Source organism: Medicago sativa, chromosome 6, assembly GCF_051527215.1.
Source record: "Medicago sativa cultivar Bolivia chromosome 6, Bolivia_mono, whole genome shotgun sequence".
Classification (NCBI taxonomy): Eukaryota; Viridiplantae; Streptophyta; class Magnoliopsida; order Fabales; family Fabaceae; genus Medicago; species Medicago sativa.
In genome coordinates this window covers 91,419,944-91,447,684 of record NC_140754.1, presented here as the reverse complement: position 1 = coordinate 91,447,684, position 27,741 = coordinate 91,419,944, and the positions used below count along the sequence as shown (strand labels likewise).

Sequence of the window (27,741 nt, the reverse complement as noted above, 5' to 3'; positions counted from 1 at the left end):
ATCTGAAGATAGACAGACAGTTTCCACATACACATTACAATAGTTATATAGGAAATGGTACAGAATAACTTGACACGCATAGACCAAGATCTGCAACTTTCAGGATAATCCGAACATAGTTCAGTTTCCCTTTCTTACTGTACACACAACTTCATAATTTTAATTACAGCATTTGAGCCTCTTTTTTTATAAGTATTTTTTCATCTTGGATGTCTTTCATCTCAAGCTTCGTTTGGAACTTCAGCTGACTTAGTTGTAGCTTTATCTATCCTCTCTTGACCTTAATTGCGAATGGAAAAACTTTGATACAATGGAATTGTCATTTTGCTTGACCTTAATTGCGAGCTCAACAACACGTTTAACAAAAGCGCATACGACCTTAATCTTCATGGGTCTCAAAAAGACATTGATTAGAACATGTATCAACTCGTAGAAATATATCATGATCCATTAAAAATAAGGTGAACGAGGAACTAATTATGTTTTAGAATATTGCAAATTTTTGTTACTCTAATTGAAATCCAAGCCATCAGCTAGCACTTATCTCAACGCCCCTAACTACTATTTGCTTCAATGTTTGTCTTCTTGAGGCATTTCTTTGCAACAATCTGAATTGAATCTGAACATTTCAAACAACTCCACAAGTTTGTTATCTAAATATTGTAACAATGATGTTAATATCTAATTGCAACTAATATTTGGAACAATAAATTCAGGTTTAAATTTTTTTAATTGGTAAAAAAAAAAATAGACGGATGTAGGTAAATGTTCTTTCTTAGGACTTGGCTATTTTAACCACCTGAAAAATATTTTTTCTTTAATAAAAAATTATTTATTTGAATTGGATTTGAAGAATACTTACAACTTGCTAACATCGGCCACTGGAAAAATATTTGTAGATTATGGTGTATTGATTCCTTCTATGCGAGGATTGTCAAAAATTGATTAATTTAGTTAAATTAAAATCATTCTTTTTGGCAACACACCATAGAAAATATCAGTATACCAAGTGGACAACACAAAGTAATTGGGTCCAAATAGTTACGATGAATTATAACACAGACGAATATTATTTTATAGGTAAACTTGGTGTGTGATGTTTGAGTTTTTATCGATGTGGGACTCAAGAGTGCTATAAGGTAAGTGGAACTTTCTTTCTCTCGTTTTTTTTCTCCAAGAGGTATGTTCCTTTTCATTCTCAATTCAATTCAATTCAATTCTCTTTTCTTAGTATTATTATTATTATCTCAATGCTTATATAGGTTCATTCAGTATAGAAACTATAAGCCTTTTCATTATCTCATTAGTTTAAGTCATGGCATTTTATATCAAACCAGATCCAAAGTTTCTAGCTGTTTTTTTTTTGGTCTTTCTGCTGAGAATCTATTAGAATGACGATGATGCTTTCTTAGATGCACATGAAACACTATCACATTTACCAAAACCATTTTAAATACATCATGTATTTCCCATTTAACAAAACCGTCTTCAACTTAAGTAACTAGCACAAATAGAGAGATGGCGTCGTACGAGGAAGAGGATGCAGCAACGGCGGGGATACAAATACAGTGGCAGCCACCGCAGGGGATATTAACGTCGTATAAGGTGGAAACAACATTGGGGCTATGTCGTAGAAGCCAACATCCTTTTAATATTGGTGATACTCTTAAGTAGATATGTATTCAAAAATTCAACAAACATCAAAGACCTAGCAGGAATAGAGGAACTGTCACCACTCATATAGTTGACATTGACAGGAGCTTCTTGGAGCATGTGGTTGACATATGAAATGCAAGAACTTGTATTTTTTTTGTCCTATGCAGGGTAGGTTTGTCAAAATTCTGACATTACCTTTTGCGCCAAAAATTCATCGTCCGGACTGATGAGAAGAGTCTGAAGTCACTTACGGACAAAACTATTCAAACATCTGAGCAACAAGCGTCGCTTCACAAGTTCTCTGGCTTTGGTTTTGTGATTGAATATAAATCCGGCAGAGACAATACAGCATCCAATGCTTTATCTCGCTCATTCATGATGACTTTGTCAAACCAGCAATCTCTGTTGCTACATCAAATGCATCAGGCCATTGCTGCTGATGTTAATTTATCTTCTTTGAAGACACAATGCGCAGTTGGTACATAACTTGATCCACAATATCAGACTCAGCATGACTTGTATTTGATGTTAATACCATCAGTAGCTTTCTTTATTGAGAAAAGATTCCATGTTGCTTGTGAGTAATGTTTATTTTACATCTTTCTGTTTCATCTCCATTTCACTATAAGATGCTTCTACGACATATGAAAGCTACATTAAGCTAAGATCAGGATAATTGGGTTACATACGGTGAAGAACAGTGCCAATTACACATTCAATTTTTTCTAACAAATAATATCTTTCCACATTTGAAATTTCAATTTTTTCTAGTTTTTTTTTTCCACTTCAACTAAAATTTCATAATTGAATACTTATCGCCCCTCATACATTTCATCTCTATCATTCCTCTCCATCATTCCTCTTTCATTCTCTCACGTTCCACTTTCTCTTATTTTTGGGAAAAAAAAAATTCTTTAGAGAAAACTCTAGAGTCTAGACTACCAACTCAGTGAATTTCTAGCCTTACTATAAGTTATGTTTGTTCGGATAAATACTCGAATATGTAATTGGCATTGGTGTTAACTTTCAAGAAGAAAAACATGATTCCATCAAAAGAATAAAAGGGCAGATATTGGTGGAGAAATGCTCAAGACGTCCAAGTCACATGGTAATAACAACCAGAACCAGAACAGAATTTGGAACTTCTTTCAAACATGTATAGTAGTTCATCTGAAAGAATAGAGTTCAAGCAATGGAACAAATAAAATTGATATTCATATCTTTCAAATTTATCCAAAGACTAAGAATTCCTGATTGGTGATTAGAGTTATTTATATACACATTTTACAATAATAATAGGAGAATAGTAAAAGCATAGTCCCAAATACAATATTAGCAGCACCAATTAGTTTGTTTTCAGGTTCCACATCGAAAATGTGTAAACAACACAAAAGGAGATTAATTTACAAAATAGAAGTGTATGGTATGAAAATTAGTTCCTAGAAATTTCTATGAAAATGTATAGCAGACAAAAAGTTTGTATAAAATGTCACTTGCACTGAGACTGTGTGTAATGATCTGAATAGAGAAAACCAAGTCATCAAATAAGGGCAGCGAGTTCGTTATAACAACGAGACACGTGGACACGTAAGTGGTGAGGATCAAAGGTGAACATCGAGGAGTGAGCGTAAGAATATATAACTGAATAGTGTAGAGATTCTTTAGTCCCTCCCTTTTGTTCTTCTAACTTTTTAATGCATTTCTTGTATTACCCAATATTCTCTATCAGCAAGGACTCTACTTATTGAATAATGCTTCTCAAGGTCGGCCCAAGGGCTAGGTCACTAAATCCCTCGCTTTAGGCCAACGGACAAAAATTCCACACATGCCACTACTCTAACGACTTAACAGAACGAGTCACACGTTACCCTCGCACCTAATGCCACTACTCTCCTTCATTTCCCAGCTTAACAGTGTCCCTGGAAACTTTTACTATGATAAACATTCCAAAAATGGGGTCTATTTCCTCATGGTCCCTAACAAAAACACAATTTCCCTAATTTACCACCAGCTAGGAGTATTTTCAACTATTGCCATGGACGATTGCAGTGGCAGATTTTTTTTTTTTTTACAGCCGTGTGGCCAATTTGTGAAGGATAGTGGCACCAGGGCAGATTTTTTTGTTAACCTCCATATGTGATTGATAACACCAAAAACCAAAACATGAAAAGAGGAGAGAGAGAGCCCAAATATCAAACCACAAAGGCAAGAAGATCACATTAACTTAATTTCAGATCAGGTTAAGATCTAATACCGTTTCAGCATTCCACAATCATGAATTATGAGACATGAATTTAGCAATGGAAGTAATAAATGACTGTGACATAACAACTTCTAGTCATTCAATGGGAGAAAATACAGACATAATGGTTCGCGGATCAAATTAAAAAAGAAACGAAACTCTAAAGGATTCAAGACATAGATATGTTCATATGAAACAGTGAGAGATATCATCCCAATTACACAGATAGATAGATAGATAACAAACATGAGTGACATAAATACCATGGTACATAAAGTCATAAACACCGATCATATTTATATTTATTTATTTAATTAACTACACCTACAAGTCTTTCCAACGCAACCAAAACAAGCATATCCATGGCAGGTAGATTCCTGCAAAAGGAATACATAATCAAGGGTTAGGGGCATACCGGTGTGATTACATATAATGCAGCAGCAGCAAAGTATATGTATGGTAAAATGAAAAGATGGATATGTTGTTATGATTACTAACCATAACCATCATGGCGGAGTGTATTAGGTTTTAATGACAAACTCTTTGACATCAACATCATCACCATCTTGAACTACATGAGTCTGGAAAGTTGTTAGATCAGGTTTTCCTTTCCCTGTTGCTTGAAAAGTAATGTAATACTCCCTACCAGCAGTTAAAGAAATACCAGCAGGATGGGTACACTTGACAACTTTATGAAACACAAAAGTTGGAGCCTAATTAAATAAGTAAGAAGAATTAGTTTAGTTAATGAACAAACAAACATACTACAATATTATTAAGTATTGAACCAACCTGCTTATTCAAAGCAACCTTGCAGAGTTTTTCGAGAGTAGGGAGCTCATCTTCATCTAAATCGAGGGGTACAATACCGCCAGTTAAATTGGTACCAGGTGGATGGGCGATAGCATCGTAAGTCTGCTTTGTGTTGTCCAGAATCAATCAAAATTAAGAGATTGTTTATAAGTGAAACAAACAACATGAAATGAAATTGAAATTGAAATTGATAGATGCCTACACTTAGATCGCGAGAGATCTCATCATACTCATGAATTTTAGCCTCACGATCCAACCAAGCCTGGTTCTTAAACACAGAACCATCAGAACGCCGCTTATCCATAAATGGTTGACTGTCGTTCTCATACTTGGTCCGGTATTCCTCATAATCACTATACTCAGAATCGTCTTCTTGCGATTTCTCCCCCTTCTCCCAGTTATCCTCCTCCTCTTCTTCTTCCTCCTCTTCTTCTTCTTCTAATATCTCCTCCTTCTTCTCCCAGATGATATCCTCCTCCTTCGTGAAGTCCCGCTTATCCTCCTCCTTCGTGAAGTCCCGCTTATCCTCTTCATATGAATCTTCATCGTGTTTCTGTTCCTGTTCCGGTTCCGATTTCACACTTTCTTGGCAGTATTTGGTTGCGCGCAATTCCATCATCGACATCGACATTTTGAAACACACACGGAAGGAATGAATGAATCACAATTAACAATTCACATATATATATATATACCACCTAACCCTAAACCTAAATAAACGAGGACACCATTCCATTCGTTTTCTTTTGGTTTTGGTTTGGGCTGGTCTTGCTTTGTTTATGACCTTTCCCCTCCACATGGATTTTGATATTTTTTACACATCTATATTGAAAATTCCGGTGCAAAGTATTTACTTCAAAATTTTCATAATTTTTTACACTTTCTAATTGGCCAATCCAAAATAAAATATTCACTTCAAATTTTAAGACTTTTTACATGTATAAAAGTTATGAAAATTTTACACTGCTCATAATCGCCCATGAAATTTGATGCATACATAATACTCCCTCCGTTTCAAAATACTTGTCCAAGTCAACAACTTCACATATGCCAATGCACAATTTTGACCGTTAATATCTTTAATTATCTAAAGTAAAAAATTATAAAAATTTAATATTTTGAAAATATTTGTCGAGACAAATCAAACAACATCATACATGCTAATATTTGTATTTATACATTAGTAAAAAAAGTATGGTCAAAGTAAGTCAAGTGAATAGTGCACATTGCAAAAATTGGACATGTATTTTGAAACGGAGGGAGTATAAGTCTCATAACCCAAGAACCAAATTTTCACCACTTTTTTCAACAACGCCAAAAAAATAAAACAGGAAAATGTTGTGTTTTCTTTAAGAAAAACCTTTTTGTAATAATTGTAAATCGGATGGTCCATAGATTCAACAACTGAAAAACCTTTTTGTAATAATTATAAATCGGAACCGCAAAAGAGCTTTGGGACGACATCAAGGAAAGGTTTTTAGTTGCAAATGGTCCGTGGATTCAACAACTGAAATCCAACTTTGCTCAATGCAAACACGGTGGGTTGATCATGGTGGCTTATTACGGAAAGATGAAGGCCTTGTGGGATGACTTGGTGAACTATGAACAAGTACCAATCTGTATTTGTGAAGGCTGCAAATGGGGTATTGCCGCGAAGCTTGAGAAACACAGAGAGGAAGAACGATGTCATCAATTCTTGATAGGACTAGATGATGTGCTTTATAGAACTATTTGTTCCAACTTGCTAGTAACTGATCCTCTTCGATCTTTAAATAAGATGTACTATATGGACATATGATCTGGCTTTAAATGGGGACCCACAAGTGGATGGTGGGATTGGCCCCTCGGATTAATCTGTTCTTGGACCGGATACCTTGTACAAGATGAAAGGATGCGGAATGTCATACGAGGTAAAGAAGAGAGGAGTGAGGTCAAGGCTTTGGCTCGTCAAACAGGTGCAAGAATGAAAGGGCATGAGATCAAGAACAAATCAGTTTGTGCACACTGTAACAGATCAGGTCAGGATGAAGCCGGCTGTTCCCTACTGATCGGATAGCCCGAGTGGTGGTGTGAACGTCCAAGATTCGATGATAAGGCTGGTAGACAAGGAAGAGGACATAATCAGAGTTGAGATGCACAAAAGGGCTCAATACATGGGATTTAGTGGAAATGAGGAAAATTCTGTCATGACAAGATTAAGCAGAAAGCAATGTCGATTGCTTTCACTGTTTTCTTATTACCAAACTATTCCTGCTCAGCACCAACTTTCACTTCTCATTAGGCTCAACTTGCTTAACAATGACTTGAGAGAGAAGAACATTAGAGGTTCATCATAGTCATAACAGAATACAAATTTTTCTTCGGAGCAGTTGATAATAAAGCTCTCCAGTTTTCATGATCTTAATACTATTGCTTCCATGCCTACACCACTTATCTCAACGCCCCTAACTACTATTGCTACCATGTATGTCTTCTTGAGGCATTGAATTGAGGCATGCATTTGCAACAATCTGAATTGAATTTGAACATTTCAAAGAACTCCAGAAGTTTGCTATCTAAATGTATCAATGATGTTAATATCTAAATGCAAACAAATATTGGCAACAATAAATTCAGGTTTAATTTTTTTGAGCCCCTTTAATTTTTAAGTATTCTTTCATCTCAAGCTTCGTTTGGAACTTCAGCTGTCTTAGCTGTAGCTTTATATATCCTCTCTTGACCTTAATTGCGAATGGAAAAACTTTGATACAATGGAATTGTCATTTTGCTCAACCTTAATTGCAAGCTCATCAACAACACGTTTAACAAAAGCGCATAAGACCTTAATCTTCATGGTCTCAAGTACATTGATTAATAATCTATATAAATAAGTATCAAAGCAAACAATTTAGATAGGTTCTGTTCAATGAGAACATGTATCAACTCGTAGAAATATATCATGATCCATTAAAAATAAGGTGAACGAGGAACTAATTATGTTTTAGAATATTGCAAATTTTTGTTACTCTAATTGAAATCCAAGCCATCACCACTTATCTCAACGCCCCTAACTCTACTATTGCTTCAATGTTTGTCTTCTTGAGGCATTGAATTGAGGCATGTGTTTGCAACAATCTGAATTGAATTTGAACATTTCAAACAACTCCACAAGTTTGTTATCTAAATATAAGAATGATGTTAATATCTAAATGCAAACAAATATTGGCAACAATAAATTCAGGTTTAATTTTTTTAATCTAGGTAAATGTTTTTTCTTAGGACTTCGTTATCTTAACCACCAGAAAGATATTTTTTCTTTGATAAAAAAATTATTTATGTGAATTGGATTTCAAGGATGCTTACAACTTGACAACCTAGTTAACATTGGACACTAGAAAAAAGATTTGTAGATTCTTATTATTGTATGGTGTATTGATTTTTGGTATTTTGAAGTCACAAAATTGATTAATTGAATTAAATTAAAATCATTATCTTGCAACAACACTACAGCAAGGAGTGTTAACAACATTCTATTTTCAACAAATATGTTTAACATCCATTATTTTATTGGATGAAATCAATGTGGGACATTATACTTTGGAAATGAGATCCACAAAAAGTGGTGAGACTAAAGTGGTGAGACCTACATTGATTTCACCCAACAAAAAAAAAATGAACGATAGAGAGTGTTACCATGATTACTCATATCAATGTACCAAGCGGACAACACAAAGTAATTGGGTCCAAGCAGTTATGCAATATTGTAACATAGACGAATATTATTTTATAGGTAAACTTGGCGTGTGATGTGTAAGTTTTTATCAATGTGGGACTCAAGAGTGCTATAAGGTGAGTGGAACTTTCTTTCTCTCGTTTTTTTCTCCAAGAGGTATGTTCTTTTTCATTCTCAATGGTGGGTCCTTGAATGAATATAGGTTCATTCATTCAATATAGAAACTATAAGCCTTTTCATTATCCCATTAGTTTAAGTCATGGCATTTTATATCAAACCCGATCCAAAGTTTCTAGCTGTTTTTTTGGTCTTTGTGCTGAGAATTTGTATATGTTATTCTTTAGACCTTAGAACAAGTTGTCTGTGAGGAAATTCAACCCCAATGCAACCTCGTGTCTGTGAGGAAGGTCTCATTATAGGGACCGACCTAGGGAAATCCACAAACAGTTTGTGCCTTAAAAGGCACCTCATCTCCCATAGTCCAGAAATGTTGTTCCTTATGGAAACCAAACTTGTAAACCGTGATAAGTTTTTCTCTTTATTTTCTAATTTTGGTAGCTTAACCTATATGCACGAAGTGAATATTGATACTAACGGTGGTGGTAAGGCAGGTGGTTTGGGAAATAAAGCAAGAGCAATACATATGTAATCTTTTTAAGGGTTATATTATTAACTTTACTGGAAATGTCTGCTTTGTTTATATAGGAACAGCCAAGATGTTTTGATCCTACTACTATAACCTCTGGTTTCTTTTGTTCAGATGTGCTTGTTTGCTATTCTCCTTCTGTATGCTGCAAACTGGTGCCTATTAAGTTTTTGGCCTGCTTGGTTTTTTATTAGTAAAAAAGGTCTGGTATATGGCTATGTAATGGTCTCTTTGTTTTGTAATTCTGTTTAGTTTCATCCTGCTATTGCAGATTGTAACATTTTGCTCTTTCCTTGTACATCCTGTACTTTGATTGAGTTTCTTTAATTTATTTTTCCATTCATAATAAAATGTTTGGGCATCGACATATAAATGCAGAAATTTCAGGGGTTGTTTTAAAAATGATGTAAAGAGGCATATCTCATATATTCACAATTATAAAAGCATGAAGGTAGAAGTTTAATTACAAGTCTAGATAGAAGGTTATGTGGATCTTTGAATATACTAAGGAAAGAAACGAATGACAATGAAGGTGTTGATTGGATGATGTATCCAGATATCAATATCAAATTGCATAAAAATATATGTTAAGGAAACGAATGAATATCAATGAAGGTTTTGTGAAGCTTCTAATTGCTTAAAAATATATCATGTCAGCATCACGTTAGGATAACAATAGCTCTTTGGATTACAACTTAGTAGTTAGTACAACCTAGAAGTGCAAGATTCATGGCATTTTATATCAAACCACATCCAAAGTTTCTAGCTGTTTATTTGGTCTTTGTGCTGAGAATTTGTATTATTCTTTAGACCTTAGAACAAGTTGTCTGTGAGGAAATTCAACCCCAATGCAACCTCTCATGTCTGTGAGAATAACAATGATGCTGTTTTAGATGCAGATAAAATACAGGGACCATTGAAACACTTGGCAAACTTCTTAATCGGATGCCAAAAATTCAATACGGGCTCAGAAAGACAAAAACAGAGGTAAAAATTCAATTTCAATGAGGTTAATCCGGTTAATCCTTTTGACACTCCAACTCATAATATGCCAAAATTCTTAAAACAAAAAGGTCTAATTGAAATTGTTTAACTATCCATTATCTTTAAAAATTGAAGTCAAAATGTCAATGAAACTAAAGAGAATGAGAAATATTTAACTATTCATTATCTATATGGACATAGCTTAAAATGTCGAAAAATGGTTGATATCATGACAAACCTTTAAGCTAGCTTGACTGATCTTTTTTGTTCTTTTAAGTTTTATGAAGCACTAACATGTCTTCAAATTTTACATAGTTTAACAATACTAAAATTTCCAATAACTACCACAATACAACACAATTAATTAATAAAAACTGTACAACAGTTACTAAAATAAAAATAACCAACACACATCAGCAGTCCTAAGCATGATATTTAACAGTTTCGATTGATACTATTTTGGAACAGGTTAAAATGTTTTTTTTTTTTTTTTTGCTTTAGATATTCAATATCACAGTGGTGGACTAACCCACTAGTTTGTTTGGGAGTTTTCATCGAGTCAGAAGACTAGGGGGAGGTTTTAACTAGATTTTATTATCCTATCATTATGGGGCCGATAATGATGAAGATTAAAAGCGAACAGAATATCACGGCATTAAAAAAATGCATCCACTTATAATCTCCAACAATAACAACCCAACAATGACCAGCAATATATATCGGCAAAATTATTTTGGTAGATATCCACCAAAGATATTTGGTTGGTCAGATATCTTGTAAAGTGGTATACACCTTTATTTTATAAGTATATCTTCCAATATGTTGTGTACCAACTTTCGCTGTGGGACTTTTGACAACATTTGATGATGTTGCAATGTTTAGTATTAGTTTTGCTTCTTATTCATTTCCTTTGATTTCTACTGACACACTTGTCTAAGTTTATCAGCTTCTCCTTCAATCTATAATTTTAAGCTGATCAAAGGTTTGATTTCTTAGATCGTTTGATTAATGTGGCTTTTCATTTTATGATTACAAATATGACTACTCTAAATACATGTTACGGTCTTGGTTGCTTTCTTGTTATACTTGTTTGTTCTAGCTATTATGCGATTTTAAGTTATCATGTAATTGTATGTGGTCTAATTGATTAAAGTTGGTAAAATTGCTTTCCTTTAACTCAAAATATTACCACATACCAATATGATAATGAAGTGTGTAGAACATGCGAATTTCAGAAGAAAATAAGGCTTCAATTTAAAATGTTATTGAGCATTTTTCTCATACTTTCTGATGGATACAATTTCTTCCTAAGTAGCTGCTTTCCTCCGCTATAATGTCAGGTGATATGGCCCTTGCTTTCCCAAACACTAAAACTGGTGCTTTCGGCCAGGGAGAAAAGAGCTTAAATCATCATTATTCAGTTTTCAGAGTTTTGTTACCTGAAGTAGCCCATCATAAATGTCATAAGTGAGTTGAAGAAGCTGAAGAAACTGTTTAACTTTTTGTTTAGTAGCGGATGAAGAAGTATTTTAGCTTTGGAGTCAATTTATTTACTAAATACTAATGAATATAGAATGTTTAGTGATTAAGTATAAGATGTAACATCAGATTCTAATTTATATGTTGGTTTTGAAAGCATTATGTGTCATTGTTAAGGAAAACAGGGTCGCATTTGCACACCTGTTAGTTGCTACAAGTTCAACATCTTCCCCTTTCTCCAGATGAAAAGAATTGAGCCATACCTGGTACCATGCTTACAATTTTAGCTACTAAGCTACAATGAAATGATTTTGATGCAAGAATTAGTACCTCCTATCTTTAAGATGTTGTCTGTGATATTATGAGCTGCAAAATGCTTAATCAATTCTAAAACAAACCGAATGATATAATTAATATTGCATTTGTTCCATTCATCTCAATTGCATTGCACCATATGCAATTATAAGCAGGACATATGATATTGACCACCACTTTACTCAGCAGCATCCCCTCATTGGTGATAATATATTGAAGATTTGTATCAGTTTTTTTCTTGGTAAATTCTTTCTCAAAATAATTTTAGTTTATATCAGAAGGTACTTCTACTATGATTGTCTCTGCTACCAACTGATGTGTGTTTAAAAGAAACTTGATTTAATTTCAATACCAGTGCTCAAAATAATTCAATTCTCTTATTTTCAAATAAATCTTTAAGAAATTTTATAAGACATAGTTTAAAGAATCTTTAAGAAATGTTAAATATATTAGTAAACTAATATGAGGGTGAGCATTGACGCAACGGTAAAGTTGTCACGTGACTGAAAGGTCACAGGTTCAAGTCGTGAAAGCAGCCTCTTGTGTAAAAAAAAAGGCAAGACTGCATACGACTGTTTACAATACACCAAAATGGTGAGACCCGTTCCCGGACCTTGCGTAGCTTTAGTGCATCATGCTGCCCTTTTTATTTAGTCTATTTGATATCATGCAACTGTTGAATGAACTATTTTGCAACTCAGTTTCTTAAAGTAGATACAAGTATACAACATTCAAACCCTTTACATTTTATATGAATTTCAGAATTACTTTAGACAGGAGAGTTTAGTTCGATTTTCTCTGATTATCTTGTACTTGGATGGTCCAGATTTATTGTTGTATAAGTTTATTTGTTATGCTATTATTTGCAGGTTATTCAATGAGATTACAAATTAAGTTCTTAGTCGTTAATTTCAATTCCGGCACATTTCTTTTATGAGCAGGTAAGATCATATGATTTCTGACTTTTTTCCATGAAAGGATTTTTTTCCTTTATTCTTTTCATTCAAATACATCAGGGGAATCATAGATATATTTGTAGATTTACATGCATAAACTTCATTTTATGTGCTGACCCTGTAGTGATGACATGGATTACAATGGAGTTGTAACTAGGTAAAATTGATTTTGATTAACTTTGTAATGTGTTGTTTATTAATATTTGTGTATCGTTTTGCAGTTTGAGATCTGTTCTTATGACCACTGTTATCTAAACAAATGCTTTTGTTGGAATCATGCTTTTCTTCTTGAAAGTTAACATGAATGTCTATTATTGACGTAGTCACAATACATTCTCCTACGGTAGAAAGACGATGTTCATCAATCAATTACATCTAATCTTTATGATTGAAAAGCAGAAACTAGAAGACACCATGATGTCTATTTCTTGAAGGTTCATAATTTGGTTCCTTTCTGTTTTGGGATGCTATTTGAAGCCATAGTCACACGGTTCGCCATTCGCTTCGGTACGTGATACGAATTCGGGTACGTGGTTCGCGACTTTCAAAAAACTAGGTACGTGGGGGGTATACAGAGTCGGTACGCTATTTTGGTTCATGGTACGTTCAAATATAATAATCGGTACGTTACTAATAAAAAAATATTTAATTAACAAAAAATATAATAGAAAATGAAATCTATTTTTTTTAGAGAGCAAATAAAAATTCATTCATTATATTAAAAGCCCAACGTGGTTCAATCACAGCACAATTGCAAACAGAATTGATATAACAACCAATAGGAGCACACACCCATTGATCTATTCCATCCAAAAATTCTGCTAAATTCTCTCAACAAAGAAACTGCATGTGCATCCAAAAAATCTGCCAAATCCTCTCAACAAAGATACGATAAAATCACCCATTAAAACTATCACTTTTTAATTCTTTTTCCTCTCTTGATTGCATCCCTTCTTGTTGCATTCCTGTTATCATCCACTCCTCCATTCATTTCATTGTCCAATTCCAAGATTGTATCTTGCTGCCTCATAGAAGATTCTCCGATGTATGTGTCATCATGATCCATATCCCAATTTTTGAACTGGCCATTCTTGTAGCTCTCAGAAAATCTTGACTCTAAGCGAATATTTGAATGAATACACACCAGCTTGTCCGCTCTTTCACAGTTGAGTCGATTCCTCTTTACACTGTGAATGTAGGAATAAGTACTCCAAGATCTTTCAGCAGATGAACTACTTATCGGCTGAGAGAGCACCTTCTTTGCAACCTCAGCTAGCTCGGGAGTTTCTGATCCATACGTCGACCACCAATCAATAGCATCCATGGTAACCGCATCCAACTGAGCTGCAGCCATTGCGTATATTCCTTTCTTTGTGTGAAATCTAGCAAACTGATCACGTAACAACTTTTGCTCCTCTGAATTTTCTGATATTTTTTCAAAGGCTTCCATCACTGCGGTGACCACTTCTTTATCTTGATTTGGAGCTTTTCTGGCTATACCTCCTGGAGCAAGTGTTGCAAGGTAATTTGTATCGTAAAATCTAGGGGTTAGAGCAAATCCAAGACAATGAATAGTATAGTTCATTTTTGTCCATCTGGCAGTAATTATCGATTCCATCTCAGAGGAACAACTTGCATACTTGTTGTTTTTCATAATTTCATTTATTTCTCCAAGCATGACATCCATTCTTTCATAAAACTCTCCCATTTTAGGGCCTTCTCCATCAGCAAATTTAATTAAAAGATAAATTGGTTTTGTTATTCGAACCACATTCTTCACTTCCTCCCAAAAACTCTCACTAGCAATTGTCTCAGCAACTAGAGCCCCCATCTTTCTAGTGTTTTCATCTCCTTTCCTAACCCATTCTTTCCAACTATTCAGTACTACAGTGGTTGCTAGAGCTTCCCGACACTCAAGAAGACGCCTAAGTAGAATATAGTGAGAAGCAAATCTAGTTTTAGCAACTTTCAGCAATTCCAATTTTGAGTTTGCTCTAAAAATAGCTAAAACCTGACTATGATTCAATATGTATTTAACTATAGCCTTTCCTTGTTTGTAGGTGTTTCTCAGCCATTCAAATTTTCCAGCAAAGTCTTTGAAAATCAAATTCAACGTATGAACAACACAAGGAGACCAAAAAATATGTTTATATACCTTTTGTACTTCATTCCCTGCAGCTTTACAGTTTGCAGCATTATCTGTCACAACCTGCAGAACATTGGATGGTCCTATTTCTTCAATAGCTTTGATCAAAAATCCAGCAATAGCAACCCCTGATTTTTCGATACTGGAAAAGTCTTCTGCATACATGAACATAGCAGCTCTGCTATTCACAGCAAGAACATTTATGAGTGGCTTATGCTTTACATTACTCCATCCATCAGATACAATAGAGACACCATGATGATACCAAGTGTCTTTGATAGGAGCTAAATCTTTGTCAACAGATCTCTGGCACTCATCTAAAAGATTTGTTCTTGCCTTTTCTGAAGAAGGAGGTTTGTAGCCTTTAGGTCCACTGTTGATGGCTGTCACCATTTCCACAAATTGAGGATTTCTTAATACATTAAATGGAATTCCATTTGCACACAATGCTCTCATTATCTTCATATCAACAGCATCCCTTCCCATAACCTGAAACACATCCTCAAGAGGCTTAGAGCAACTTCCTTTTTCCCTTTTAGTGATTGTAGAAGACTTTAAGGATGAAGTCACACCAGATTTCTCTGCTTCTCGAACTCTTTTTATAAGTTTTGCATAAGCTTCTCTGTCAGTAATCATTGTTGGACATCTTTGAATGCCGCTTTTTTTTCCTGGTGGAGCACCAAAGAAATGATAATGAATTCTTGTATATGAGCTGTTGTAGTCATTTCTGCAATGCTTACATGTCCAATTTTTTGCCCCTCCTGGATTTTTCCCTGTCACTCCGTTGTATGTTACTTCTTGGGCTAAGGGTGGCGGTGGTTTAGCTGTTTGAGTTGTACGTGTACGAGTTGAAGATTCTTGAATTGTTGGAGGTGTATGAGTTAAATTTTCATCAAACGGTGGTATTTGAGTGATTTCATCATCACTTACATCATGGTTATCAAAGTTATCTGATGAAAGCGGTTCACTTTCTGGAAGCTTTCTTCTACTACCAAATACCATAGTGGAAATGAAGGATAATGAAAAATGACAAAATCACAAGAAATAGGTAGTTAAATATCGATGTAGTGCTATAAATTTATTTTTGAGATGTAGCCTCGTGACCGTAAAGACATTTACTTTGGCAGTGCTACTTTTTAATTAATTGATTAACGGGTAGTTGTGTTAGTGACTAAAAGGTCACATAATTGAATGAATAATATATGTATTTTTTTTTTATTCTTTAATGTTAAGTTTCAAGTTTAATCTTTAATTTTTTTTACTCATTTTTAGTACCTATTTATATTTTACGGTGATTATTTTGGAGGACTATGAATTTTTTTTTGGTAAAAAGTTTTTATAATAAGGATCGAATGGATCACATTTCAATCTACTAAGTCGAATCATTGCAAATGATTAAAACGGATCGAATTGATCAAATTTCAATCTACTAAGTTGAATCATTGTGGATGATCATATTGGTTCATTCGACTTTTAGTTAGTACTTCCTAAACCTTATACTCCATAAACCCTAACCTTATACTCTCTAAATCCCAAACCCTAACCCTAACCCTAAAACATAAACTCTAAATGCAAAACCCTAAGAGACATTTGAATGATTCACAATTCAACCTAAACAACTGAATCATTGTGGATGATCACATTGGTTCATTCGACGTTTAGTTTATACTCCCTAAACATATACTCCATAAACCTAAACTCTATACTCTTCATATAATAAACCCTAACCCTAACCCTAAAACAAAAACTCTAAACGCCAACTTCATTAAAAAGTGCATATATACCGTTTAACATTAAGATGGTATGTCTAAAAGTGCTTATAACATCAAACATGATTAATTATACACAGTTTTTACCATCAATTAATTTTCACTATAAAAGGTAGAGGTAACATTAAATAAAACAAATTTTGTTCAACCTTAGCTTATTTATTTAAATAAAATAAAGTTTGTTATATTTTTTTAAAATATTTAAGGGTTAATTAAGTTTTTGGTCTCTATAAATATCTGCAGTTTTGTTTTTAGTCCCTATAAAAACAAATCAGACTTTTTAGTCCATACAAAATTTTCCGTTAGTGTTTTTAGTCCCTGTTAAATTAAAATTGTTTTAATTATGCTTAAAATTTTAAATTTTTTAATGATTTTTTACATACTTTTTTAAAACATTATAAAACGTTCCGCCGCAATAAGTTAGCTCAAAATTTTATTTTTAGGTCCAAATTTTCGTTAATTTTATTTTGTGGATGATTAAGTTTTTTACATGTTATAAAATTCTAATTTTTTATAAAAGAGATTATTATAAAAAAGAGCAATTACAAAAAAGAGCAATTACCTATGCATCGTTTAGCAATAACCATTAAATTAGTTTAGATACCCATATGCATCGTATACAATAATAATAACAGTCACCAAAAAAATTCCTGGTTACCGAGAAAGAAGAAAAATAAAAGCTTTAAAAAAAAACCTAAATTCACTTTACCAAATCAATGGCCTCTCTCTCTCTTTAACCTTTCGTTTTCTCTCATCTACAGAACCAAAAAAAACAAACTTTTCATCTTCTTCGGTTCTTCTTTCTCCAGCACCCAATTATTCCATATGTCAATTTCTTAACACTTAATTTACAGCAATTGAATATTGTCCCGCTTCACGCTTCCTGTTCCTTTGCAATCTTATGTTCTGCTTCTGCAATTATTGGGGTTGCAGGGTGAGTGTCCATTACAACAGCCGGGTCTGTTGAGGGTTCTGTTATCGGGTCAAAAGGATGAAAACACTTGAAATTACCCCTTTCCTTCACCCTAAAATGCAATTCAAAACTGAAAAAAATGAAAAACGGTGAGAATTTTGAACGGTTCTCTCTTCATCTTGCCGGTACGTTGCTTTCTGCGAATTCAGATGCGAATTCGGACGAACCAGTTCGCAAAAGTACCGCGAACCGGAACGCGCGTACCAATTCGCGGATCCCTTGAAGGACAGCGAATTCTGTGACTATGATTCTGACATTACCTCTTGGGCAACAAATTCATCGTCAGGACCAATGAGAAGAGTCTGAAGTCAGTTACGGACAAAACTATTCAAACACCTGAGCAACAAAGGTGGCTTCACATGTTCCGTGTCTTTGATTTTGTGATTGAATATAAACCCGGCAGAGACAATATAGCATCCGATGCTTTATACCGCTCGTTCATGATGGCTTTGTCAAACTAGCAATCTCTGTTGCTGCAACAAATGCATCAGGCCATTGCTGCTGATGTTAATTTATCTTCTTTAAGGACACAATGTGCAGATGGTACACAACTTGATCCACATTATCAGGTTCAGCATGACTTGCATTTGATGTTAATTCCATTAGTAGCTTTTTTTATTGAGATAATAGTCCATGATGCTTGAGAGTAATTTTTATTTTACATCTTCCTGTTTCGTCTCCTTTTCACTAGTGATGAGCAAAAGTTGATTTACATTAGACATGAGAACCCATTCAACCATTCACCAATCGACTCTTCTGATCAGTCCGGATGATAAATTTGTTGAAACACACCGTTTTCATATATATATGTAAAAAAAAAAAAAAAAAAAAAAAGAAAGAAAGAATAGGAAGGACCGAGAACCTTCTTTATTTTTCTTTCTTATTATAATTTTTCATATCACTTTCCCTTTTCTTCATTTCCTTGTTCCAACCTGTCCTCCTCCATACTATACTTCAATTATATTTCAACCTTAACAAACACACACTACCTCAAGCTACTTCTCTCTCCCGTGACTCTCATACTCTCTGTCTCTATCATTCCATTTCTTTATTCTTTTTCTTCATATGCCAAACCCGTAAGTCCCATCACCAAATCCCACGCCCACAAGGAAAAAATTATACCTCTAGGCAAGCTCATTCATAGTACAAGTGATTTTGGATAAATATTTGAAGTTGCAGTTAGTGCTCTTAAGAGAAGGAGAAAAATACCCATCTATTGGAAGTTGCTTCTTTAGACTCTTTGAGGTATATTTATCAACTTACAATTCAATTAGTGCTAATTTAGGCATGATTAGTTTGTTTAGAAATTATTTAGAGGTTAGAATATATATACTATAGGGATTTTAATTTATGGTTAACTATAATTGGTGAAGTAGTAGAATGAATTTCTAATTCATAAGAAAATATTATTGATGCTCAGATATGACGCCAGACGCTTCAGATGCTTCTTCAGGAGTGGTTAGAGAGCAAATTTGGTTGATTCGTCATAACTGTGAGTTGATAACGATCATTATCATATATTTTCATTATTAATATTATTGATATTTTGATAATTTTCTATATTAAAGTTATAAAATGGGGAACACACCCTTTGAACATTTTTCTTCTCATTGATACTTATGTTTAAAGTCATTGATATTATTGTGGTCTCTATTTGGATTTATCCATGACTTATTGTGCAAATGATTTGAAAATAGAGGTTTGATTGCATATACTATGACATGAGTTTTGAGATATGGAGAAATACGGTTTTGAGATATATGTTTTTGGGAATTTTCGATATTAATATATACTCACTTTGACGTTACTCATGATTTATAAAGTTTTGGAGTTAAAATGGAGATTTGATTGCATGATATGTTCCTAAAAACTAGTTTTGACTAGTTTTGATATGTTCTAAAGCATGGTTTTGGAATTGTGTTTTTTTTTCCAAAGATTTTGATATTAATATGTACTCGATTTGGATTTGATTTGGATTTACTTATGACTACAAGTGGTAGATTTTCAATTGAGTTTTGATGATACATATTTTGATTTGATATGATGAAAAATATGGTTTGTGTGACATTTTGAGAATTTCTTTGAAAATTATGGTTTTGATGACGACGATCTAGGTGCACCTAGTATGTAATTTCAATTAGTTAGAGTTACCCCATTAGATGGAGCCGCCCCAATGGAAAGGCCACCATTAGGAGGAGAGGGCTATCAATGAGAGGTAAACTCCCTAATTGAAAATGTTTTACATTTTTGTTTTGAGTCGAAAGAAAAGAGCTATCCGTTAGATGGAGCCGCCCCTATGGAAAGGCCACCATTAGGAGGAGAGGGCTATCAATGAGATGGAGCTAGCTTTCGATTCACCCATTCTGAATATTTTCACTAAATTGAGTTTACTATACTTTAAAAACATTTTTGTTTTGAGTCGAGAGAAAAGAGCTATCCGTTAGATGGAGCCGCCCCTATGGAAAGACCACCATTAGGAGGAGAGGGCTATCAACGAGATGGAGCTAGTTCTCGATTCACCCATTTTGATATTTCCACTAAAATTGGATTTTTATACTTTCTTTGAAGTTGATTATTTTGATTCCATTTCATTAAATCCAGTTTTTATATTCTATTTGGATTTGATTATTTCAATTCATTTTCCATTATACGCGATTTCTATATTTTCTTTAAAGTTGCGGATTTGGGTTCACTTCTTTACAACATTGAAATTGTGATATGGTCTTATTGGGTTTGATAAATTTACAAAGAATTCGAATCTTCATGGCACACTTGATTGTGAGTTTATTACATTTTTATACGGTTAATAACTTTGTAAGTTAAAATTTGATTTGATAAAAGTAAGTAATCGTGCCCATGTGTGTTTCCCTTCTAGTTGGTGATGGTTGTTGTCTCTCACTAAGTCCTTGTGACTTACTCTTTTATTTTCTATTTTTTTTTCAGATTCCTAAGAAGCTAAGTAGAAAGTTGTTAGCAGATTCAAAGCTTTCGCAGTGTCACTTTTGGTAGGCCCTCTTGGTTGGCTTCTCTTTATATATTTATATTCCAGTGTCCATTGATGTATCTGCAGCTATTTGGTAGTCTAGGATGTGTTATTCTGAGTTGTATAAGTATGAGAAAAAAATGTTATTTGAGATACTGGATGATGAAACAGGTTTTTAAAACAGGATTCTTATCTTGGAAATGTTGAATTTACAGGGGAAACTCTGTCGAAATTTCAGTAAATATTTTTATTGAAGTGAAAACCGAATTGGAATTGTTTTTATTTTATAGTTTGTCAAGTTGAATTAATAGGCTTGCCGGACTAGAATGTTCTAGTTCGTGCGCCGGTCACGATTAGTGTTTTGGGTCGTGACAAAGTTGGTATCAGAGCTCTGTTTTTGGTCCTAATAGCTGCAGACATAGAATGAAAATGGATTCTTACTAGTAAATTGTGAACCGCGGCACCATTTACTTGCAAAAATCTATTTGCATTCTATGGTAGTGTCATTTGTTGTCCGATCTTATTATTTCTTTTGGTCTTTGAATTGTCTCACTTTTGTTTGTCGTCTCGTCCTATTTTTGATCAATTTTTTTTCTTTCATTCGGTGAGGGTGTCACCCAATTCTATGATCACCACTAGAAGGGAAGATAATTCCTTATGGGTTTACTACCCAACCTTAAGATCCTAGTCAAAGAGGTCGTGGTTTCTTATGGCGTTCATGTTGACGAACATAGTTTGGTTATAAGAGTAGTTAATGTCGAGGTTCCTAGAGAAATACGAAGAAATCCAATGATGATAAAGATTATTATTGGTTTACAAGGAATACAATGGCTTGTGTAACAAATTGTTGGATAATAACAACATGGTAATCAAGCGCAGAGAAATGTTTTCGACCCACAAGAAGTTAGTCATGGTAAGTAGCAGTTGATAAACCATCTAGAGAGATCAATGTGGATATAGAAAAGTTCATGAAACTTAAACCTTTACCTTTTATATGTCTACTATGTGTGTGGATATAATGACTTATTGACGGTCAAGATAGGTTATGAATGAAATTATGATGCTCTCATTTAAAGGTGGATATAAGGATATGGGAGTTGACATAATATAAGTTGGAAGGTATGGTATATGACTAGTTGATATATGGAAAACAAGTAGGATAACCTCTGTTGGGATGAAGTGAGACATCTTAAGTGTTTATGACTCATTTCTTTCAAAAAGTGTTGGAGATGAATTTCCTCAAGAGTGTGAAAGATCGGATTAAGCTGAGTTCATGCCAGTTTTAGGGTACAAAACCCGTCTTATCTAGCTTTCAATGAACGTTCCTCACCCTATCTTAGAAGAGTTGCGTGTCAAGCAATTTATTAGAGGATTAAGAGGATACTTAAGTGGATTCGTGGTTAGATCTAATTGTGCTACTTTGCGGAGGTTTTAAAGCTTAACTCTTCAAATTAGGCAACAAAAGCTTAGGGGATGTAGTAGACAAATATTTGCAAGAAATGAGTTGAGTGATTATACATAGATTTTTCTTAGCATGATGGTGAAGTTATATTTGGTTATTAGGAACAATAAATATAAATAACATAAATAGATAGTTCTAGTTGACAAACTTTTGGGCACAACGCAAAGTGTTGAGTAGATCATGGGGCATGTAGGTAATTTACTTTTCCTTATAGAACTTTTGATTCTACAATGGTTGATTCGACTCTGGAAATATTTTGTTTCAAGGATGAAAAGGTATGATTTCAATGTGGTTAAGTATGCTATATTAGGAGTGTTCATCATGGGTAGCTACGACACAACTATTATTTAGTCATGCATTAACATAGTCGTGTTAGTACAAATTTATAGGATTTTGAGTATGAATTGGTTGTCTGTCTAGTAAGCCACCTTACCCTATTATAACTAAGTAGTGAAAGTTGAGATATTGGGTAATCACTTTTATCCTTTTGAGGAAAATCTGGTTAGGTACCATATTATTTAACCTCAAGTTTAGGTTCTAACAAGTTATTGAAAAGAGGTTGTCAAGGATAATTGGTTTTGATTAGGGATATACAAGTGAGTGAAGAAGAATTATAAAGTCCGAAAAACATTTGGGTTTCTTGTTATTGTCCTGAAGAACTTCCTGGGTTGCCACCTGATATCGAGATTAGATTCTCTATAGACTTGGTTCCTACCACTCAACCCACTTCCATACCTCTTTATCGAATGACCTAGAATAACTTACGTTGTTAAGGGACTGACCACAAGACCTTCTCAAGAAGAGATTTATTGACCTAAGTCCGTTTCCTTGATGATTAATGGTATTGATTATAAGTAAGGAAGATAGATATGAGTGATTGTGTGTGTAGTTTATAGACAAGTGAATAAGGTGATAGTTAGGAATACATATTATTTACCATGCGTTTATTAGTTGTTTGACCAACTTCAAGAAGATTAGTGTTTTCCAAGATTTATTGAAGTGGGGGTGTCACTAGTTGGATATTAAGATTGAGCATATATCAAAGACAACTTTTCGCACATGCTGCTAGCATTGTAATATTCTGGTTATACCTTAAGACTTACTAATGCTCCAACGTCTTTTATGGATTTGATGAATTGAATTGTTTCAACCTTTCTTAGACTGAAGTGTGATATTGTTCAGTGATGACATTCTTATATATTCGAAGAGTAAAGAAAGGCATGATCTAAACTATCCTACACATGAGTGAATATGGCAATAATAATTTTGCTCTTAAGATTTTGAGACATTATCTATATGATAGGACTTTCTTAGATTTATAACAACCACAAAGGTCTTAGTATAACTTAAAATTTAAGACAAATAAGGTGGATGGAGTTCTCTTAAAAACTTTGATTGCATAGACTTGAATCACCTTGGAAAGTCAAATGTTGTTGTAAATGTTTTGAGTAGGAAGTACCTGGGTAGTCTTACTCATTTAGACAAAATGATGGGACCTATAATTAAAGGGTTACAAAAACTTGTTGGAAGTGGGATTCAATTTGAGCTTGATCATTCTATGGAATTGTTGGTCATGTGTAAATTTGTTCCACCCTAGTTTACGGTATCAGGGAGGCTCGGTTAAGATTTAGACTAGGTAAAGTTGATAGGTAATGGGAGGAATAGTAAAGTTACAAACTTCTTATTTGATTTAGACTTGCTATAGGTGGTATATAATGTGTGGAATGATAAAGTTATAAGCTTCTTAGTTAATTTCGATGGTGTTTTGTGGTTGAAGCCTTGATTGTGTGTTCGCTAAATTAAGGAGAAAAATATTATAGGAGGATCATTATTCTTGTTATATATTGGGTTCTAATAAGATATACAAAGGCTTGCGGAGATTTTATTGATGGGAAAGGATGAATGAGGATGTAAAATAAAATAATTATCTCTAAGTATTTGGTGTTCCGATCTCTACTACATGTAATTGTAAGGTTCGATTCACTGCTACGTTTTGAAAGTCTTTCGAATATGAATTTGATACCCGATTGAACCTCACTACAACTTTCATCCTAAGATAGATGGTCAATCTAGGAAAGTTATACAAATCGTAGAGAATATGTTCTATGTTTGTGGTTTTGTTATTGGTGAGAGTGGGGCCTATGTTTATCTAATGATGGAATTTGCATAGAAATAGCTACCAATTCAGTAGTCAGGTGGCACCTTTTGAGGCATTGTACGATAGGTGATATATGTCGTCAATAGGATGGGTTGAAATTGGAGAGTTTGAGCCAGTGAGTCTAGAGTTGTTTAAAAGTTCCATTGAAAAGGTCAAATTAATCTATTTTGTTTAGTAACAACTTAGGGTAGGAAATATCTTATTCTAACTAGAGGCGCCATCCCTTAGAGTTGACGGTGGGAGAGCAGATATTTTTATGTGTTTCAGTAATGTGAGTGTTTTATGATTTGGCAACAAGGGACTAGCTAGTTAGACATTCATTGGAGAGTTTAAAATTTTGGAAAGACAGACTTGTAACTTATCGTTTGGTACCTTTATCATGAGGTTATCATGAAGACGTGCATTTGGACGAGAATTTATCATACATCGATCCTTGGACAACTATAATAGATAAGAAAGTTAGGTGCTTATGCTCAAAGAATATTGTTTCGGTAAAGGTTCTATGGTAAGGACAGATCGGTGAAGAAACAAGTTGGTAAGTGTGACGTACCATGCTTATTTAAAACCAAGGACAATAGTGGTTAAAATTCGAGGACGAATTTTCTTAAGGGGGGAAGAATGAAACACACCGTTTTCATATATATATGTAAAAAAAAAAAAAAAAAAAAAAAAGAAAGAAAGAATAGGAAGGACCGAGAACCTTCTTTATTTTTCTTTCTTATTATAATTTTTCATATCACTTTCCCTTTTCTTCATTTCCTTGTTCCAACCTGTCCTCCTCCATACTATACTTCAATTATATTTCAACCTTAACAAACACACACTACCTCAAGCTACTTCTCTCTCCCGTGACTCTCATACTCTCTGTCTCTATCATTCCATTTCTTTATTCTTTTTCTTCATATGCCAAACCCGTAAGTCCCATCACCAAATCCCACGCCCACAAGGAAAAAATTATACCTCTAGGCAAGCTCATTCATAGTACAAGTGATTTTGGATAAATATTTGAAGTTGCAGTTAGTGCTCTTAAGAGAAGGAGAAAAATACCCATCTATTGGAAGTTGCTTCTTTAGACTCTTTGAGGTATATTTATCAACTTACAATTCAATTAGTGCTAATTTAGGCATGATTAGTTTGTTTAGAAATTATTTAGAGGTTAGAATATATATACTATAGGGATTTTAATTTATGGTTAACTATAATTGGTGAAGTAGTAGAATGAATTTCTAATTCATAAGAAAATATTATTGATGCTCAGATATGACGCCAGACGCTTCAGATGCTTCTTCAGGAGTAGTTAGAGAGCAAATTTGGTTGATTCGTCATAACTGTGAGTTGATAACGATCATTATCATATATTTTCATTATTAATATTATTGATATTTTGATAATTTTCTATATTAAAGTTATAAAATGGGGAACACACCCTTTGAACATTTTTCTTCTCATTGATACTTATGTTTAAAGTCATTGATATTATTGTGGTCTCTATTTGGATTTATCCATGACTTATTGTGCAAATGATTTGAAAATAGAGGTTTGATTGCATATACTATGACATGAGTTTTGAGATATGGAGAAATACGGTTTTGAGATATATGTTTTTGGGAATTTTCGATATTAATATATACTCACTTTGACGTTACTCATGATTTATAAAGTTTTGGAGTTAAAATGGAGATTTGATTGCATGATATGTTCCTAAAAACTAGTTTTGACTAGTTTTGATATGTTCTAAAGCATGGTTTTGGAATTGTGTTTTTTTTTCCAAAGATTTTGATATTAATATGTACTCGATTTGGATTTGATTTGGATTTACTTATGACTACAAGTGGTAGATTTTCAATTGAGTTTTGATGATACATATTTTGATTTGATATGATGAAAAATATGGTTTGTGTGACATTTTGAGAATTTCTTTGAAAATTATGGTTTTGATGACGACGATCTAGGTGCACCTAGTATGTAATTTCAATTAGTTAGAGTTACCCCATTAGATGGAGCCGCCCCAATGGAAAGGCCACCATTAGGAGGAGAGGGCTATCAATGAGAGGTAAACTCCCTAATTGAAAATGTTTTACATTTTTGTTTTGAGTCGAAAGAAAAGAGCTATCCGTTAGATGGAGCCGCCCCTATGGAAAGGCCACCATTAGGAGGAGAGGGCTATCAATGAGATGGAGCTAGCTTTCGATTCACCCATTCTGAATATTTTCACTAAATTGAGTTTACTATACTTTAAAAACATTTTTGTTTTGAGTCGAGAGAAAAGAGCTATCCGTTAGATGGAGCCGCCCCTATGGAAAGACCACCATTAGGAGGAGAGGGCTATCAACGAGATGGAGCTAGTTCTCGATTCACCCATTTTGATATTTCCACTAAAATTGGATTTTTATACTTTCTTTGAAGTTGATTATTTTGATTCCATTTCATTAAATCCAGTTTTTATATTCTATTTGGATTTGATTATTTCAATTCATTTTCCATTATACACGATTTCTATATTTTCTTTAAAGTTGCGGATTTGGGTTCACTTCTTTACAACATTGAAATTGTGATATGGTCTTATTGGGTTTGATAAATTTACAAAGAATTCGAATCTTCATGGCACACTTGATTGTGAGTTTATTACATTTTTATACGGTTAATAACTTTGTAAGTTAAAATTTGATTTGATAAAAGTAAGTAATCGTGCCCATGTGTGTTTCCCTTCTAGTTGGTGATGGTTGTTGTCTCTCACTAAGTCCTTGTGACTTACTCTTTTATTTTCTATTTTTTTTTTCAGATTCCTAAGAAGCTAAGTAGAAAGTTGTTAGCAGATTCAAAGCTTTCGCAGTGTCACTTTTGGTAGGCCCTCTTGGTTGGCTTCTCTTTATATATTTATATTCCAGTGTCCATTGATGTATCTGCAGCTATTTGGTAGTCTAGGATGTGTTATTCTGAGTTGTATAAGTATGAGAAAAAATGTTATTTGAGATACTGGATGATGAAACAGGTTTTTAAAACAGGATTCTTATCTTGGAAATGTTGAATTTACAGGGGAAACTCTGTCGAAATTTCAGTAAATATTTTTATTGAAGTGAAAACCGAATTGGAATTGTTTTTATTTTATAGTTTGTCAAGTTGAATTAATAGGCTTGCCGGACTAGAATGTTCTAGTTCGTGCGCCGGTCACGATTAGTGTTTTGGGTCGTGACATTTGTGGCCCAAGAGGTAATGTCCGAATTTTGCCAAAGCTTCGGTGATGGCAAAAAGCTCCCTAACATAGGCCAACTTATGTTGCATACTAGTGGTCAGTTTCTACAAAAAGAAAGCTATAGGGTGTCGATTCTAACTCAAGATAGTCCCTATACCAGAGCCAGGAACATACATCTCCAACGCAAGACTTGAGAAAAATACGGCAAAGCTGGAATCGATGCTCGAGTAATGGCCTGCTATAAACATGAAATG

At 33.9% G+C, this 27,741-nt stretch overlaps 2 protein-coding genes, 1 long non-coding RNA gene and 1 pseudogene across 4 annotated transcripts; 2 read left to right on the top strand and 2 right to left on the bottom strand.

Annotated features, from left to right (window-relative positions):
• Positions 1–3,974: 3,974 nt before the first annotated feature.
• On the bottom strand, positions 3,975–5,514 carry LOC146918189 (uncharacterized). Of its 2 annotated transcripts, XR_015016033.1 has the most exons (5): positions 4,914–5,514; positions 4,691–4,813; positions 4,397–4,611; positions 4,224–4,275; positions 3,975–4,186 (listed from the first exon to the last, which is right to left on the bottom strand). XR_015016033.1 is itself a non-coding variant. In XM_085719820.1 (4 exons), exons 1-3 carry the CDS (start codon positions 5,340–5,342, stop codon positions 4,420–4,422), a joined length of 744 nt encoding a protein of 247 aa, XP_085575946.1. In that variant the 5' UTR covers positions 5,343–5,514; the 3' UTR covers positions 3,975–4,275; positions 4,397–4,419. The 2 variants fall into 2 exon arrangements, 1 of the variants encoding a protein (XP_085575946.1); XM_085719820.1 differs by having other exon boundaries at positions 3,975–4,275.
• A 629-nt stretch (positions 5,515–6,143) lies between these two features.
• Positions 6,144–6,842, top strand: LOC146918188 (uncharacterized; annotated as a pseudogene).
• A 6,660-nt stretch (positions 6,843–13,502) lies between these two features.
• On the bottom strand, positions 13,503–15,652 carry LOC146918187 (uncharacterized). The gene is made up of 2 exons (XM_085719819.1): positions 15,522–15,652; positions 13,503–15,438 (listed from the first exon to the last, which is right to left on the bottom strand). Exon 2 carries the CDS (start codon positions 15,433–15,435, stop codon positions 13,717–13,719), a length of 1,719 nt encoding a protein of 572 aa, XP_085575945.1. The 5' UTR covers positions 15,436–15,438; positions 15,522–15,652; the 3' UTR covers positions 13,503–13,716.
• Positions 15,653–18,607: 2,955 nt separating this feature from the next.
• On the top strand, positions 18,608–27,397 carry LOC146918186 (uncharacterized). Its single transcript, XR_015016049.1, has 5 exons — positions 18,608–18,936; positions 19,112–19,183; positions 20,635–25,377; positions 25,553–25,624; positions 27,077–27,397. It is a non-coding gene; the product is annotated as an uncharacterized LOC146918186 (long non-coding RNA).
• The last annotated feature ends 344 nt before the right edge of the window (positions 27,398–27,741 follow it).